Source organism: Scyliorhinus torazame, chromosome 2 (genome assembly GCF_047496885.1).
Source record: "Scyliorhinus torazame isolate Kashiwa2021f chromosome 2, sScyTor2.1, whole genome shotgun sequence".
In the NCBI taxonomy this organism is placed as follows: Eukaryota; Metazoa; Chordata; class Chondrichthyes; order Carcharhiniformes; family Scyliorhinidae; genus Scyliorhinus; species Scyliorhinus torazame.
The window spans coordinates 380150635-380168613 of NC_092708.1; the positions used below are offsets into that span (position 1 = coordinate 380150635).

General features: G+C 44.4%; 1 protein-coding gene across 3 annotated transcripts in view; it reads left to right on the plus strand.

Annotated features, from left to right (window-relative positions):
- The window catches only part of entpd5a (ectonucleoside triphosphate diphosphohydrolase 5a), a 37238-nt gene that overhangs the window by 10796 nt on the left and 8463 nt on the right, over nucleotides 1–17979 (plus strand). For all 3 annotated transcript variants that reach the window (XM_072493564.1, XM_072493566.1, XM_072493565.1), the window contains 6 exons: nucleotides 404–480; nucleotides 2650–2793; nucleotides 4989–5064; nucleotides 7565–7600; nucleotides 8008–8096; nucleotides 9952–10031. In XM_072493564.1, coding sequence (XP_072349665.1) covers nucleotides 404–480; nucleotides 2650–2793; nucleotides 4989–5064; nucleotides 7565–7600; nucleotides 8008–8096; nucleotides 9952–10031 — 502 coding nt within the window. The remainder of the gene's footprint in view (nucleotides 1–403; nucleotides 481–2649; nucleotides 2794–4988; nucleotides 5065–7564; nucleotides 7601–8007; nucleotides 8097–9951; nucleotides 10032–17979) is intronic.

A 17979-nucleotide genomic window follows, 5' to 3' on the forward strand; every position in this document is an offset into this window, starting at 1 on the left:
TAACTGATCACAACAACAGTAGAATGGGAAAAATCTGCATCGCAATCAGAAATAATGATTAGATCCCTATGGCTCTATTCAAAAAAGAGAAAGTGTTTTTCTCGGTATCCTGACCTATACTGCTTCAAAGGATTCCGCCAATAATGGATTAATTCATTAGTCATCTCCTTGTTGCTGGTGGAATCTTGCTGTTGCATTACATAAGTGCTTGCATAAGTCACTGCGTTCCAAAGTAATTCATTACACTTGAAACCCGTTTGAGTAATATAAAAGACTGCATAAAACCATTTCTTCCTTCTCATTAGATATCTGATCTGAGATGAATGCTTTTTGCAAAATTTGCTGTGGCCTGTAAAATTTCTGCATAACTTTCAATTAAATAACAGACGTGTTTTTAAAACAGAACCCCCTCAAGTGGACAATGAAATCTTTGAATCAGTAAAGCCTGGTCTGTCAGCCTATGTAGATGACCCTGAGCAGGTGGGTACTGCAACTCTTTATGGACAAATTGACTTATTCAGGTGGGTTCCAAATGACCCTTTGAGTGCGTTTGCAGTGTTCTGTAACATGAATTAGTGCCGTGAAAGCAACTGCAATGAAGCCAGCTTCAAATGTGAATTTTCGGATTGCTGGTTTTTCTGGGAAAATGTGAGGTGTAAAACAAAAACTAGAAAGGTGGAACTTTCAACACCTCTTGTAACAGTGGGCAAGGGTTAATTCTGTCCATTTTAATTGCTGCACACCGGGGGAAAGGTTCCAAGTTGCAGAAGTGAAAGTTGGTTTGTGCCTTATTTCTTCTCCTTTCTGACGCTACCACCAAGAAAGCACAACAGCGCCTATACTTCCTCAAGAAACTAAGGAAATTCGGCATGTCCACATTAACCCTTACCAACTTTTACAGATGCACCATAGAAAGCATCCTATCTGGCTGCATCACAGCCTGGTATGGCAACTGCTCGGCCCAAGACCGCAAGAAACTTCAGAGAGTCGTGAACACCGCCCAGTCCATCACACGAACCTGCCTCCCATCCATTGACTCCATCTACACCTTACGCTGCCTGAGGAAAGCGGGCAGCATAATCAAAGACCCCTCCCACCCGGCTTACTCATTCTTCTAACTTCTTCCATCGGGCAGTAGATACAGAAGTCTGAGAACACGCATGCACTGACTCAAAAACAGCTTCTTCCCCGCTGTTACCAGACTCCTAAATGACCCTCTTATGGACTGACCTCATTAACACTACACCCTGTATGCTTCATCCGATGCCGGTGCTTATGTAGTTACATTGTATACATTGTGTTGCCCTATTATGTATTTTCTTTTATTCCCTTTTCTTCCCATGTACTTTTAAGCTGCTCGCAGAAAAATACTTTTCACTGTACCTCGGTACACGTGACAATAAACAAATCCAATCCAATCCTTTCTTCCTGGGAAATGTGGAGAAGAGAAGTGGGTCCTTTCCTTTTTCTTCTGATACCTGAGAAGTGTTCTTTGCTTGGGTGGTTCCCAAAACTTTTCACCGCTGGAATTTTATTCTCCTTGTGTGAATCTGCAGACTAGTGGTTGCCATGATTAATTAGCTTCTCCATTATTGTGGTATTACAGGAGCACCAGGATGATACAGTGAACTAGCTGATTTTCCATTTAGCAGTTCCTCTGTGTTTTGTTCAACAACACTGCCTGTTCATCAGCTTAAAAAGTATATCTCCAAACATTATTGGACTGATTTCAATGAAACCTGGTACGCACATAGGGTATAGCCAAAGATAGACGTGACTAGTTTTTGGCGAAGATCCAGATCCTGTAACTTGTAAAGGATCTGTTAATGGACAGGGCCAACTGACTTTTAAAATAATGTGGATTGTTTTAAAATCCCGTGGATTATCTCTGCTGTTGTGCTGCAATTTGTCACGGCTGTGAAAATGTGAGCAGAGTTTTCAGAGCAGATTGTTGGATGCGGATTGCCCAGAGGCCTCCTCCGTGAGATGGAAACATTTTTTAAAATTTCTTGTAGCTTTGTAGTTGCAGAGCATCAACCAGGCAGGGAAAAGCGTCAAAGAGCAACTGTGTAATTTGTGGCAGAGGTATGTGCTCTACTGAGTACCCTCTTCACTTATTAGAAATATATATATTTTTTAAATTAATAAGAGTGCCCAATTAATTTCTTCAAAAAATTGAAGATTTTGGCCAATCCACCTACCATGAACATCTTTGGGTTGTGGGGGCAGAATCCACACAAATACTGGGAGAATGTGCAAACTCCGCACGGACAGTGACCGAGTTGGGATCGAACATGGGACCACGGCGCCGTGAGGCAGCAGTGCTCACCACTGTGACACCGTGCTGCCCCTTGTTAGAAATATAAATATATATATATTTTCTATATATGTCTAACTTGAGCATCATTGACTCTGGGTGTTTCCATCATCATCTTGGGGAAAACTGACTGCATTTTAATGAATCACCACATAAAAAGGCATTGTGTAAAGTCAAACACTGCCTATCTGTATTAGCAACAATGTTAGCATGGGGCTTTGTTTATTATGCTTTGGTTTCGATCAATTTCTGTATTTAATTAACAAGCTAATGAATTGTGTGGGACATACAGAGGAAGGCCTTGTTGTTTAAAGTCCTGTATTGTATTTTAGGGTGCGGAGACTGTGCGTGAACTACTGGACGTGGCAAAACAGACAATACCTTCAACCCACTGGCATACTACCCCAGTGGTACTAAAAGCCACGGGAGGACTGCGACTGCTTCCTGAGCAGAAAGCACAAGCTTTGCTTTTAGAGGTGTGACCTTGTAATATAGCAGAACTATTGTAGACATTCAGGCACACTGGTGCAGTATTTATTCACCATTAAATGAAAATGAGCCAGATTCAGTATGTTGGACCATCCCGATGTCTTTTATCTAAAGTTTACAGGCATGGCCACTTGTTTACAGTTTTCATGGAGCGGGTAAATTCACAGAATGTCATTCCCAAGCTGACAGTAAAATCCCGTGTAACAAAATAATAATTTGACTTTTACAGTTACTGTAAATTCCAGGCTTTGTTCACAGATTTTTCACCATTTAAATTTTGTAATATTTTTGAATGGCATGGTGGACTGTCACCTTTTGAGGAAAAAATATTGTTTCTGGCCAGGGAGAAATCCTCAACCCAGACTGATCTGTCTTTTCAACTGGAGCAGTAAAAATCAGTGCACTAACAAGATACGGACAAAGTTCAAAACTCATCATGGAGGTTTGAGAATTTCAATCCAGTTTCCTATATTTTTAAAATCTGGAAGTAAAAAAATGACCATGAAGTTGTCAGAAATATCCCGTTGGTTCACCAACGTTTTATTTTAGGAAATGAAATCCGCTCCTGCTTTCCTTACCCAGACTGGCATATATACCTGTCTTAACTTTTACCTGTACGAAGTCTTACAACACCAGGTTAAAGTCCAACAGGTTTGTTTCGATGTCACTAGCTTTCGGAGCGCTGCTCCTTCCTCAGGTGAATGAAGAGGTCTGTTCCAGAAACACATATATAGACAAATTCAAAGATGCCAAACAATGCTAGGAATGCGAGCATTAGCAGGTGATTAAATCTTTACAGATCCAGAGATGGGGTAACCCCAGGTTAAAGAGGTGTGAATTGTACCAAGCCAGGACAGTTGGTAGGATTTTGCAGGTCAGATGGACCCGCGACAACGCAGAATCGCCGAGCAGAAACTTATAGCCAAGTTCCGCACACATGAGTGCGGCCTCAACCGGGACCTGGGATTCATGTCACATTACATTCATCCCCCACCATCTGGCCTGCAAAATCCTACCAACTGTCCTGGCTTGGTACAATTCACACCTCTTTAACCTGGGGTTACCCCATCTCTGGATCTGTAAAGATTTAATCACCTGCTAATGCTCGCATTCCTAGCATTGTTTGGCATCTTTGAATTTGTCTATATATATGTTTCTGGAACAGACCTCTTCATTCACCTGAGGAAGGAGCAGCGCCCCGAAAGCTAGTGACATCGAAACAAACCTGTTGGACTTTAACCTGGTGTTGTAAGACTTCGTACTGTGCTCACCCCAGTCCAACGCCGGCATCTCCACATCTTAACTTTTACCTGTCCTCTAAAACAAGTCACTTGTATTAAGCCACCAGTGCTCCAAGAAAAAGGCTAATCACCACCTTCTCAGGACAGTGAGAAATGGATGATGAATGCTGGCCTTGCCAGCAACATCCACATTCCAAGAATGAACTTGCTTGTGTGTGACACTGAACATAAGAACTAGGAGCAGGAGTATGCCACCTGGCCCCTTGAGCCTGCTCTGCTATTCAATAAGGCCATAGGTGATCTATTTATGGACTCAGCTCTACTTACCCGCCTGCTCACATAACCCTTAATTCCTTTACTGTTTAAAAATCTATCTATCTTTGCCTTGAAAACATACAATGAGGTAGCCTCAACTGCTTTACTTGGGCAGGGAATTTCACAGATTCACAACTCTTTGGGTGAAGAAGTTCCTCCTCAACTCTGTTGTAAATCTGCTCCTCCTTATTTTGAGGCTATGCCCCCTAGTTTTTTTAGTTTCATCCGCCAGTGGAAACAACCTCCCTGCTTCTATCTTATCAATTCCCTTCATAATTTTATATGTTTCTATAAGATCCCCCCTCATAAATTCCAATTGAGTATAGTCCGAATCTACTCAGTCTCTCCTCATAAGCCAATCCTCTCAACCTCAATGGAACTGTATCCTGGTAGGAAGGATCATTCTTCAGAGAGGTGGTTTGCGGCGGGAGGGGGGGGGGAGGGGGAGAGATTTGGGTGGGTGGTGAGGGGAAGCAGTGGGAATGAGAATTTAACTTTGAGGGAGCTGGAAAAAGATGGAAGAAATTATATATATATATATATATATATATTATATATATATATCAGATGTGGATATAGTGTAAAATAAATCAGTCATTGTGCTGATGTGTGTATTCTCAATCTAGGTCCAGGAACTATTTGAGGACTCTCCTTTTCTAGTACCGGAAGACTGTGTTACTATAATGAATGGGACATATGAAGGTTGGCACCAAAATCCACAATGTGCTTATGTGTTTCCTTTATTACTAATAATTGTGTGTCTATATTGGGAGTTAGGTCTGGAGAATTGGACATTTTCTACTACATCATTCAAGATTGAAAGGGATGATTTAATTCTATGATCCTGTGTAAATTTGAGCAACTAACCATCACTTGAAGTCTACATTAGTTTAGCAGAATAATAATCATAATCTTTATTATAATAATCTTTATTAGTGTTACAAGTAGGCTTACATTAACACTGCAATGAAGTTACTATGAAAATCCCCTATCGCCACACACCGGCACCTGTTCGGGTACACTGAGGGAGAATTCAGAATGTCCAAGTCACCTAACAGCACGTCTATCGGGACTTGTGGGAGGAAACTTGAGCACCTGGAGGAAACCCACGCAGACACGGGGAGAACATGCAGAATACGCACAGTCAGTGACCCAAGCCGGGAATTGAACCTGGGTCCCTGGCACAGTGAGTCAGCAGTGCTAACCACTGTGCCACCTACTGCCCAATTTAAGTTACAACTTCGACATTTTTCACTTGTATCACACTAGTGTTGAAAAGCGAGATATTGCCAGGTTTTTTTTGTCTCCATCCATCAGGACAAATGTAAGAATGCCAAATTTCAATTGATCACAATTGGTACTCCAGGAGAAAAGTATTCTAATTAGTTGGCAAGTTAACTCTGGCCAAGGAGAAAGCAAAAAGGGGATGAAATGGCTGGGAAAACAGGAGGAGAAAGATAAAATAACCCAGAGCCGGGATCGAACCTGGGACCTAGGCGCCGTGAGGCAACAGAGCTAACTCACTGCGCCACTGTGCTGCCCCACTCCGATAAAGTTAAACAAATTTTGTAGTTTATGTCAAATTTTGATTGAATCTCTGAGCCAAATTCCGTCTCATTCACTCCACTTGTCTCTGTCACTTCAGGTTTCAGTTTGTATAACACAAAGTGCTTAGCCTCTTGGAATATCGGTAAACCAAATTTGTTGCCATTGTAAACATTGTACGAAGTCTTACAACACCAGGTTAAAGTCCAACAGGTTTGTTTCGATGTCACTAGCTTTCGGAGTGCTGCTCCTTCCTCAGGCGAATGAAGAGGTCTGTTCCAGAAACACATATATAGACAAATTCAAAGATGCCAAACAATGCTAGGAATGCGAGCATTAGCAGGTGATTAAATCTTTACAGATCCAGAGATGGGATAACCCCAGGTTAAAGAGGTGTGAATTGTCTTAAACCAGGACAGTTGGTAGGATTTCGCAGGCCAGATGGTGGGGGATGAATGTAATGTGACAGGAATCCCAGGTCCCGGCAGAATCGCCGAGCAGAAACTTAAAGCCAAGTTCCGCACACATGAGTGCGGCCTCAACCGGGACCTGGGATTCATGTCACATTACATTCATCCCCCACCATCTGGCCTGCGAAATCCTACCAACTGTCCTGGCTTGAGACAATTCACACCTCTTTAACCTGGGGTTACCCCATCTCTGGATCTGTAAAGATTTAATCACCTGCTAATGCTCGCATTCCTAGCATTGTTTGGCATCTTTGAATTTGTCTATATATGTGTTTCTGGAACAGACCTCTTCATTCACCTGAGGAAGGAGCAGCGCTCCGAAAGCTAGTGACATCGAAACAAACCTGTTGGACTTTAACCTGGTGTTGTAAGACTTCGTACTGTGCTCACCCCAGTCCAACGCCGGCATCTCCACATCATTGTAAACATTGACTTTGGATTCCCACAGATTGTGAAACGACTTGATAGATTTATTTGCCTAGTTTATGAAAGGAGGGTTTGGAATAGATTCAGCAAAATAGTGGGTTCAGACTTTGGCTGGATGAGGTGACTATGAAGCTGTCTGTGTTTTTTATAGTGTCAGACAGAATAGAACCTGTATGGCTCTTTGAAAGTGGTGTGCAACGGGGGCCACTCCCCTGCCTGCATTTTCTTTCCTTCAAGTATATATCCGATTCCTTATTTTGTAAATTGCTGTTATATCAGCTTCTTTCCGTTCTGTCAGTGCATTGTAGATCATTACCACTTTCTCCGTTATTTATCATTTCAAAAAAAACTCTCATCTTCTCCCCTCCCCACAAGGTTTTGCCAATTATCTTATCATTGAAAGGCAAATGTTTGCATTTGGGAGAGGAATGTGCAACAAAAAGTCAATGGGTTGTTTGCAAAAAGAGCCAAAGGGCACAATCAAGATACTGAAACCATAAACTAAATGTCACTTGCACACATTAACCTGGTGAAGTACTCCTATAAAAAATTAATGGACCAATTCTTAATTCATGAGGGTAATACTGAGAGAGGAGCAAAGTGTAATGATCCAGTGAGTTCTGGAGAGAAAATTTAAAAGGACCAAGTTGGGAGGGCTAAAGAGCAACCTCCTGTTTTGCGTTCGCTTACCTGCCCGGGTATTAACTGTTTACATGGATATTTTTAGTGTTTGTGTTGATTATAGTTTCTTATTTTTGTAGGAATTTTAGCCTGGATCACCGTAAACGTCTTGACTGGTACGTGACTTCATCGTTTTAACATTGAAAACTAACTATAGTTAAGAATGCTGGGTATTTTTGTTCTGAAGATTTATATCCCAATAACATCCAAAGATTTCCAATTCACGGCAGTTTGTGTCACCATTTAATATAAACCTTGCAAAGATAATCGTCCATGATTTAACCATAACAATGTTTCTCTGGGTTCTGCCAGAACTCCCATTAATTGCCCAACTTTGGAAGCCATACAACACTATATGGTGAGAAGACTAGTTCAGTGGGCTAAAGATTAATTTTTAAAATGGGCAGGTTTATCGAGCCGAATTGCCAGTATTTCCATTATAGTAGCAAGTAAGGTTTTTTATTCACAGGGAGATTTCTAGCAGCATTTTGAAACCAGAATTTGACTTTAATTTATTTTATAGGTCACTTGTACGGTTCAAATGAAAACACGGTGGGAATCCTGGACTTGGGAGGTGCTTCCACACAGATAACTTTCCTCCCACAGACTGAGGTAAGTAAAGCAAGATCCTGACCCAACGAGGAATGAAATTTGTTAAATCTAGCAAGGAGTTTCCTTTCCATTTGGGCGGCACAGTAGCACAGTGGTTAGCACTGTTGCTTCACAGCTCCAGCATCCCAGGTTCGAATCCCGGCTTAGATAACTGTCTGAGCGGAGTCTGCACGTTCTCCCCATGTCTGCGTGGGTTTCCTCTGGCTGCTCCGGTATCCTTCCACAGTCCAAATATATTATAGGTTAGGTGGATTGGCCATGCCAAATTGCCCTTAGTGTCCAAATAGGTTAGGAGGGGTTGCGGGGATAGGATGTGGGCTTGATTAGGGTGCTCTTTCCAAGGGCCGGTGCAGACTCGATGGGCCGAGTGGCTTCCTTCTGCACTGTAAATTCTATGATTCCTGGCCCCAACACCAATCTGTGGGTTCGCAAGTTTTCAGTTTCTAAAAGTTGTCGTACAAGCACTTGTTTATAATTGAAACTTCAGGAGATAAAACTGTTGTGTAGATGAGTCTTTCAAATCCTCCTCCTCTACCCCTCCAATGTTAAACTGAGGCAAGCAAGGTGTTTATATATTTAGTTTATTTCATTCACTGGAAATGGGTGTCACATCCAAAGTTTCCATTCATTGCCTTATCTATTTGTTTTTGGTTTTCTTCATGTAACGTTCTTGGTCTCAGAGGATCGTTAATTAAGGCTGTTAATTTTACAAGGGGCAAGTTGAAGAGGCTTGCCCCAAGAACTATCCCCGCCAGTAAGGTGCCTGAACCCAGGCTGTCCAGTGTTAAGCTCCACACTGTTAACCAACTGAGATGGAGGGCGGCACAGTGGTTAGCATTGCCGCCTCGCGGCGCCAAGGACCTGGGTTCGATCCCAGCCCCGGGTCACTGTCCGTGTTGAGTTTGCACATTCTCACCGTGTCTTCATTGGTCTCACCCCCACAACCCAAAAAAGATGTGCAGGGAAGGTGGATTGGCCACGCTAAATTGCTCTTAGGATTAAAAACCTGAAATGGCCAGCCATAACTGATTGGTTTACTTGATCAATTCAGAAAGGAATTAGGAAATAGTTTAGGAATACATTAGGAAATAGTTTCTTTAAATTGTGTTGGTCAAAACCCACTGCAATTAGATAATTTTGAGTTCTGATGGAAGGTCGTCGACCTGACGTGTTAACTCTATTTCTCTCTCCACTAAATGCTGTCCAACCTGCTGGGTATTTCTCACTCTTTATTTCGGATTTCCATATTTTGCTTTTGGATGAGATTATTTATGGCAGCTTGAGAGAGTCGACAGACTTCAACATGTCACCCAGAAGATGTCAGCTCCAACAGTACAGCACTCCCGCAGATATTGTGCTCAAGTGTCTGGAATGGGACTTGAACACACACAACCTTTTTGACAGGTGACAATGTGACCAACTGAGCCATGGTTGACTCCTAGAAAGATTTTCTTTTTATTTCTCTCCTGTGAAGTGTCTGTTGTAAGGTGTTGTAATACTGTTTTTGCTGATTCCAGAAGCACCACATTGTTAATTGTAGAGACAGAAACATTCACTCAGCATTTGCAGGCTAAAGAACAAGTCTTTCCGTGTGGCTTTTCTTTTTCTTGTTATCCTTTGGATTTTCATCTCAATCTTATCACGATAGCATAATCGTGCTGTGTATCTTGTTTTTTTAATGTAACCCAATCCCAATATGGTGTAATGGGCAGGAGCCCAGCTCACTCAACTTCAGTATCAGCCTTGCGTCAAAGAGGAATCAGGGAGGGAATATTTGTATTTAACCTTTTTGTGTTGAGGAATATTTGTATTTAACCTTTTTGTGTTGAGCTGACATGTTTTTTCAATCTTGCAGAGTACACTTCATGCTGCACCTGAGGAATACATCAGTTCCTTTGATATGTTTAACAGTTCCTACAGACTCTACACCCACAGGTGTGTTTCATAATATTAGACTTTCAACAATCATTGCAATAAAAATGCAACCAATAATATTTGGTGTTGTTGAGTGCACTATATTTGTTGTAAAAGTATTGGTCGTAATTCTAGCTAATTGGTACTCTGCATCTTTGTTCATCTCGGTGATCCGGTTAAGGTCTTCCTGAATGCAATTGTCTGAAATCCCACCTGTTTGCACTCATGATTGTATGTTTAAGTATTGACCATTTTTTAAGAACAAAGATTTATTCCTAGGTGTAAATTTATTAACATATGATGTTAACTGGGTCCTTGGGTCAATCAGTTATTATTCAAGCTCCTCTAAATAATTCCATTGGGTTTGCCTCCACTACATCTGAAAATCCATTCCTGGTGTTGATTATTTCTTGTGTGAAGAATTTCCTGACACCAGTCCAAAGTTTTTGGGAGAAATTGGACCTTGACATCTGGGGACATAAACAATTTTCTAGGGTATATGTCCTCTGTCCCAAAGACTTCTGAAATGTGTCCTACCCAGTATTGAATCAGGCAATTTTGCAGGCATTTCTGATGGTCACCTAAAACAAATGTTAGGCCTGTTGTATATGTTAAGGGGCCTAACGCTTAACCACTGGTCACATTGAGCTGGGCCTCCTCCACTCAGATTTTCCTGCCATGATGTGCTTTGCAAGTTTTGTTTTTAAAATCCCTTCATGTGGAGTCAAGAGAAACAAGAGTTCTTCTAATCTGTGACACCATAGCACTCGTGAGAATGACTGCGTATCAGTCGTTCCTCCCTCATTCTCCTCCTCCCACACTTACCCGAAGGCCACTGCCCAGGAGGGAGGTAGTTCAAAGTGGATCTGTTGACGTGTGCTAGCTGCCTCTCGAGGTATGACATACAGGCACCTTGTTACATTTATTCATGAAACCTGAAGCCCAATTTTAATAGAATCCTGGACATGCACATTTCAGGCACACTGCATCTTGTATTTTTCCCCTTTGGCCTGTTGTTACTATATTTAGTATGGATGGACGTTCTATACTACTAGTTGATGTCTGTATCTCCGCATCTCCTAAGATTGATCATCTGTTTATCTAGTTTGATGCCTTGTGATTCTTTTATAGCCAATTGCTACCTCTTATCTTGCATCTAGGTGACCAAATTGACTCATACTAGATTATTATTTCACAAAAGCCTGCAGCCTCTATTCAATTGAGGAAAGTAAGGGTGGAAATTGTGGAGGAACTGGCTGTATGTAATCTCCCAATCCTCCTTAGATATAGGCGTGGTGCCGGAGGACCAGAGAATTGCACGTATTTTGTCCTTTTTCTTTCAACAAGGGTGTCAGGGTAAGCCCAGGAAGTGTAAGCCAGTGAGTTTAACCTGGGTATTGGGAAGGCTTTTTGAACCAGAACTAGAATGCATGTGTTTTTTATTCTTTCACCAATAATTTGATTTGTGAAGGATCAGCGATATAGTTCCAAGGCACGATGCTGAAGGTAACATTGCAGATCGTGGTGTTCGCATGCATCTGCTCCTGTTGTCCTTCCAGATGGTGGAGGTCTTGGGTTTGGAAGGTGATTTTGAAGGTCCCTTGGTGAGATGCTGCAGTGAATCTTGTGGATGGTACACACTGCTATTGTGCGTCAGTAGTGAAGGCAATGGGTGATTAAGGTGGTGGATGGGGTGATAATCAAGCGGGCTGCCTTACCCTGATGGTGTCCAGCTTCTTGAGTGTTGGAGTTACACTCATCCAGGCAAGTGAAGTGTTCCATCACACTGCTGACTTGTGCCTTGTAGATAGTGAACAGGCTTTTGGGAGTCAGAAGGTGGGTTACTCTCTGCAGAATGCCAGCTTCTGAGCTGCTCTTGTGTTATAATGCTGGTCTAGTTCAGTTTTTCAGTTAATGGTAAAGCACCCCCACCCCCCAACACACACACACCACCCCCAGGATGTTGATGGTGAAGGATTCAGTGATGGTAATGCTATTGAATGTCAAGAGAGGGTTAGATGAGAGAGTTAGATTCTCTCTTGTTGGCAATGATCATTGCCTAACACTTGTGGAGTGTGAATGCTACTTTGCCACTTACAATCCAAGCCTGAATGTTGAGGGGCTTGGAATTTGGAAAGCAGTGGTGTAATCAGACAAAGTCAGCATTACGAAAGGGAAATCATGCTTGACAAATATACTAGAATTATTTGAAGATGTAACTAGTAGAGTTGACCAGGGGGAACCAATGGATGTGGTTTATTTAGACTTTCATAGGCTTTCGACAAGGTCTCACATAGCAGATTACTATGTAAAATTAAAGCGCATGGGATTCCGGGTAGTGTCTGGAGATGGATAGAAAGCTGGTTAGCAGTCAGCAAGCAAAAAGTTGGAATAAATGGGTCTTTTTCAGATTCGTAGGCAGTGACTAGTGGGGCACCGTAGGGATCTGTGCTGGGACCTCGACTGTTCAGATTATATATTAGAACTAAATGTATTATCTTCAAATTTGCAGATTATACAAAATTGGGTGGGAGGGTGAGCTGCGAGGAGAATGCAGAGATGATTCAACAGGATTTGGACAGGTTGAGTGAGTGCACACGTGCATGGATGAATGTGAGGTTCTCCGCTTTGGTACCAAAAATAGGAAGGCAGATTATTATTTGAATGGGTGTAAATTGGGAGAAGTGGATACTCAGCAAAACCTTGGTGTCGCTGAAAATAAGTGTGTAGGTAAGCAGACAGTAAAGAAGGCAAATGGTATGTTGGCCTTCATAACGGGAGAATTTGAGTTTAGGAACAGGGATGTTTCACTGCAATTGTATAGGGCATTGGTGAGGCCACACCTGGAATATTCTGTGTAGTTTTGGTGTCCTTGTCTGAGGAAGGATAGTCTTGCTGTGGTGAGAGTGCAGCGAAGGTTTACCAGGCTGATTCCTGGGAAGGCGGGACTAAGTTGGTTAGGATCATATTCATTGGTTTAGAAGAGAGGAGATCTCATAGAAATTTATAAATGTCTAACTTATAAAAGTTTAACAGGATTAGGCGAGGTATCATACAAAAGATACAGCACCGAAGGAGGCCATTCGGCTGATCTTGTCCAGCCCGAGGACACCCAGGTGCCCTTTCTATTCCCACCTTCCTGCACCTGGTCCATAGCGCTGTAGGTTAGAACATTTAAGGTGCAGGTCCAGGTACTTTTTTAAATGTAGAGTACCCAATCATTTTGTCCAATTAAGGGGCAATTTAGTGTGGCCAATCCACCTACCCTGCACATTTTTGGGTTGTGGGGGCGAAACCCACACAAACACGGGGAGAATGTGCAAACTCCACGCGGACAGGGATCAGAGCCGGGATCGAACCTGGGACCTCGCCGCTGTGAGGCAGCAGGGCTAACCACTGCGCCACCGTGCTGCTCCGGTCCAGATACTTTTTAAAAGAGTTTAGGGTTTCTGCCTTCACAAACTAACCTCTGCGTTTTAAAAAAAAAAAGTTCTTCCTCATGTCCCCATTATACCTCTTATCTTTAATCTATGTCCCCTGGTTCTGGAATTCTCCACCAGGGAAACAATTTTAACCTGTAGATTCAGAAAGAATGTTCCCGATGGCGGGGGAGTTCAGAACTAAGGGTCATAGTTTGAAGGTAAGGGGTAAACCTTTTAGGACTGAGGTGAGGAGAAGTTTATTTCACCCAGAGAGTGGTGAATCTGTGGAATTCGCTACCACAGAAAGTAGTCGAGGCCAAAATGTGTAATTTCAAGAAATAATCAGATATAGCTCTTGGGGCTGAAGGAATCCAGGAATATGGGGAAAGGCGAGATCAGCCATGGTCTAATGAATAGCGGAGCAGGTGCAGCACAGTGGTTAGCATTCTGCCTCACAACGCCGACGTCCCAGGTTCAATCCCAGCTCTGGGTGACTGTCCGTGTGGAGTTTGCACATTCTCCCCGTGTTTGCTTGGGTTTCGCCCCACAACCCAAAGATGTGCAGATAGGTGGATTGGCCATGCTAAAATTGCCCGTTAATTGGAAAAAATGAATTGGGTGCTCTAAATTTTTTTTTAAATTAATGGCAGAGCAGACCTCTCTTCCATTGTGAGCTTAGACGGTAGATGTAATGAGAACATTACACCTGATCCTTTTCTGTCCTCACTCAAAGCATGTCCGTGCACTTTCTATCTGGGCTCAATTGTTGATGATCGAAAGAGAACCTTTTTGTTTCCTTTTCCCCTCCTATCCAACAGCCCCAAACTTGCCAACCACGACATTTAGTCCAAAGACCAGATTTTGAACCTTGGACCTTTCTTTTTATTAAAATATATTTTATGCAAAGATTTTTGGCCAAACAAAACAATACAAAGGTTTTCCTTTTTACAACAATAAAACAGTATAAATAACAGTGGCCGTTTTAACAAATAAATAAATAATGTATAAACTAAATGGCAACTGCCATATCAAAAATAATATCTCTCTCCAAAAATAAAATCAAACAATCCAATATACATAACCTGGTACAAATATCTATACACAAACATCCCTGAGGACCCGCCCGAGCCCTCCCTCCCCCCTGGGTTGCTGCTGCTACCTTCCCGTTTCCTTTATCGTTCTGCGAGGTAGTCAATGAACGGTTGCCACCGCCTGGTGAACCCTTGAGCCGAACCCCTTAGTGCAAACTTTATCCGTTCTAGTTTTATAAACCCTGCCATGTCATTTATCCAGGTCTCCACGCCCGGGGGTTTGGCTTCCTTCCACATGAGCAATATCCTTCGCCGGGCTACTAGGGACGCAAAGGCCAAGACATCAGCCTCTTTCGCCTCCTGCACTCCCGGCTCTTCTGCAACCCCAAATATAGCCAACCCCCAGCCTGGCTCGACCCGAACCCCCACCACCTTCGAAAGCACCTTTGCCACCCCCACCCAGAACCCCTGCAGTGCCGGACATGACCAAAACATGTGGGTGTGGTTTGCTGGGCTTCTCGAGCATCTCCCACACCTATCCTCTACCCCGACCTTGCTCTGGTCATATGCACCCTGTGTAAAACCTTGAATTGTATCAGGCTTAGCCTGGCGCACGAGGACGACGAGTCCCACAGCCCCTCCTCAATCTCTTCCCCCAGCTCTTCTTCCCATTTCCCCTTTAGCTCATCCACCATGATCTCCCCCTCGTCCCTCATTTCCCTGTATATATCCGACACCCTACCATCCCCCACCCATGTCCCTGAGATCACTCTATCTTGAATCTCCTGCATCGGGAGCTGAGGGAATTCCCTCACCTGTTGCCTCGCAAAAGCCCTCAGTTGCATGTATCGAAATTCATTCCCTTGGGGCAACCCATATTTTTCCGTCAGCGCTCCCAGACTCGCAAACGTCCCATCTATGAACAGATCTCTCAGTTGCACAACCCCAGCTCTCTGCCATGCTCCAAATCCCCCATCCATTCTCCCCGGGACAAACCTATGGTTATTTCTTATCGGGGACCGCACCGAGGCTCCTGTCCTTCCCCTATGTCGTCTCCACTGCCCCCAAATTTTTAATGTTGCCACCACCACTGGACTTGTGGTGTATTTCTTCGGGGAGAACGGCAACGGCGCCGTCACCATTGCTTGTAGGCTGGTTCCCTTGCAGGACGCCATCTCCAATCTCTTCCACGCCGCTCCCTCCCCTTCTCCCATCCACTTACACACCATTGAGATATTGGCGGCCCAGTAGTATTCACTTAGGCTCGGTAGTGCCAGCCCCCCCCCCTATCCCTGCTACGCTGCAAGAACCCCCTCCTCACTCTCGGGGTCTTCCCGGCCCACACAAAACTCATGACACTTTTCTCAATTCTCTTGAAAAAAGCCTTCGTGACCATCACCGGAAGGCACTGAAACACAAAGAGGAATCTCGGGAGGACTACCATTTTGACCGCCTGCACCCTACCCACCAGTGACAGGGGCCCTATGTCCCATCTCTTAAAATCCTCCTCCATCTGTTCCACCAATCTTGTTAAATTAAGCCTATGTAAGGTTCCCCAACTCCTGGCTATCTGAATCCCTAAGTACCGGAAATCTCTTGTTACCTTCCTCAGCGGTAAGTCATTTATTCCCCTGCTCTGCTCCCCTGGATGCACCACAAACAACTCACTCTTACCCGTATTCAATTTGTACCCTGAAAATTCCCCAAACTCCCCGAGTGTCTGCATTATCTCAGGCATCCCCTCCACTGGGTCCACAACATACAGCAATAAATCATCCGCATACAAGGATACCCGGTGTTCTTCTCCTCCCCTGAGTACTCCCCTCCACTTCCTGGAGCCCCTCAGTGCTATGGCCAGGGGCTCAATCGCCAATGCAAACAGTAACGGAGACAGGGGACACCCCTGCCTCGTCCCTCTATGAAGACGGAAGTAATCAGACCTCTGTCTGTTCATGACCACGCTCGCCACCGGGGTCCTATACAGCAGCTGTACCCATCCGATATACCCTTCTCCAAAACCAAATCTCCTCAGCACCTCCCACAGATAATCCCACTCCACTCTGTCGAATGCTTTCTCGGCATCCATCGCCACCACTATCTCCGCCTCCCCCTCTGGTGGGGGCATCATCATTACCCCTAGCAACCTCCGTGTGTTCGTGTTCAGCTGTCTCCCCTTAACGAACCCAGTTTGATCCTCGTGGACCACCCCCGGGACACAGTCCTCTATCCTCGTCGCCATCACCTTGGCCAGGAGCTTAGCATCTACATTTAGAAGGGAAATGGGCCTGTAGGACCCACACTGCAGCGGGTCTTTTTCCTTCTTCAAAAGGAGCGATATTGTTGCCTCCGATATAGTCGGGGGCAACTACCCCCTTTCCCTAGCCTCATTAAAGGTTCTCGTCAAAAGCAGGGCCAGTAAGTCCATATACTTCCTATAAAATTCCACCGGGAATCCGTCCGGTCCCGGGGCCTTCCCCGCCTGCATGCTCCCAATCCCTTTTACCACCTCCTCCATCTCAATCTGTGCTCCCAGTCCCGCCCTCTCCTGCTCCTCCACCTTAGGGAATTCCAGCTGATCCAAGAAACACATCATTCCCTCCTTCCCTTCCGGGGGCTGAGCCTTATATAACCTCTCATAAAATGCCTTGAACACCCCGTTCACTCTCTCCGCTCCCTGTTCCATCTCTCCCTCCTCATCTCTCACCCCACCTATCTCCCTCGCTGCTCCCCTCTTCCTCAATTGGTGGGCCAGTAGCCGACTCACCTTCTCTCCATACTCATACTGTACACCCTGTGCCCTCCTCCACTGTGCCTCTGCCTTACCCGTGGTCAGCAGGTCAAATTCCACATGTAGCCTTTGTCTTTCCCTGTTCAGTCCCTCCTCCGGTGCCTCCGCATATTGCCTGTCCACCCTCAAAAGTTCTTTCAGCAATCGCTCCCTTTCTTTACCCTCTTGCTTCCCTTTATGTGCCCTTATGGATATCAGTTCCCCTCTAACCACCGCCTTCAACGCCTCCCAGACCACTCCCACCTGAACCTCTCCATTGTCATTAAGCTCCAAGTACCTTTCGATGTACCCCCTCACCCTTAAACATACCCCCTCATCTGCCAATAAGCCCATATCCATTCTCCAGAGTGGGTGCTGTTCTTTTTCCTCTCCTACCTCCAGGTCTACCCAATGTGGAGCGTGGTCCGAAATGGCTATGGCCGTATACTCCGTCCCTGTCACCTTCGGAATCAGTGCCCTTCACAAGACAAAAAAGTCTATCCGTGAGTATACTTTGTGAACATGGGAGAAAAATGAGAACTCCTTACTCCTAGGCCTACTAAATCTCCAGGGGTCTACCCCTCCCATCTGCTCCATGAAGTCCTTGAGCACCCTGGCCGCTGCCGGCCTCCTCCCGGTCCTGGACCTCGACCGGTCCAGCCCTGGATCAAGCACCGTATAGAAGTCTCCCCCCATTACCAACTTTCCCGCCTCCAGGTCCGGGATACGTCCCAACATACGCCTCATAA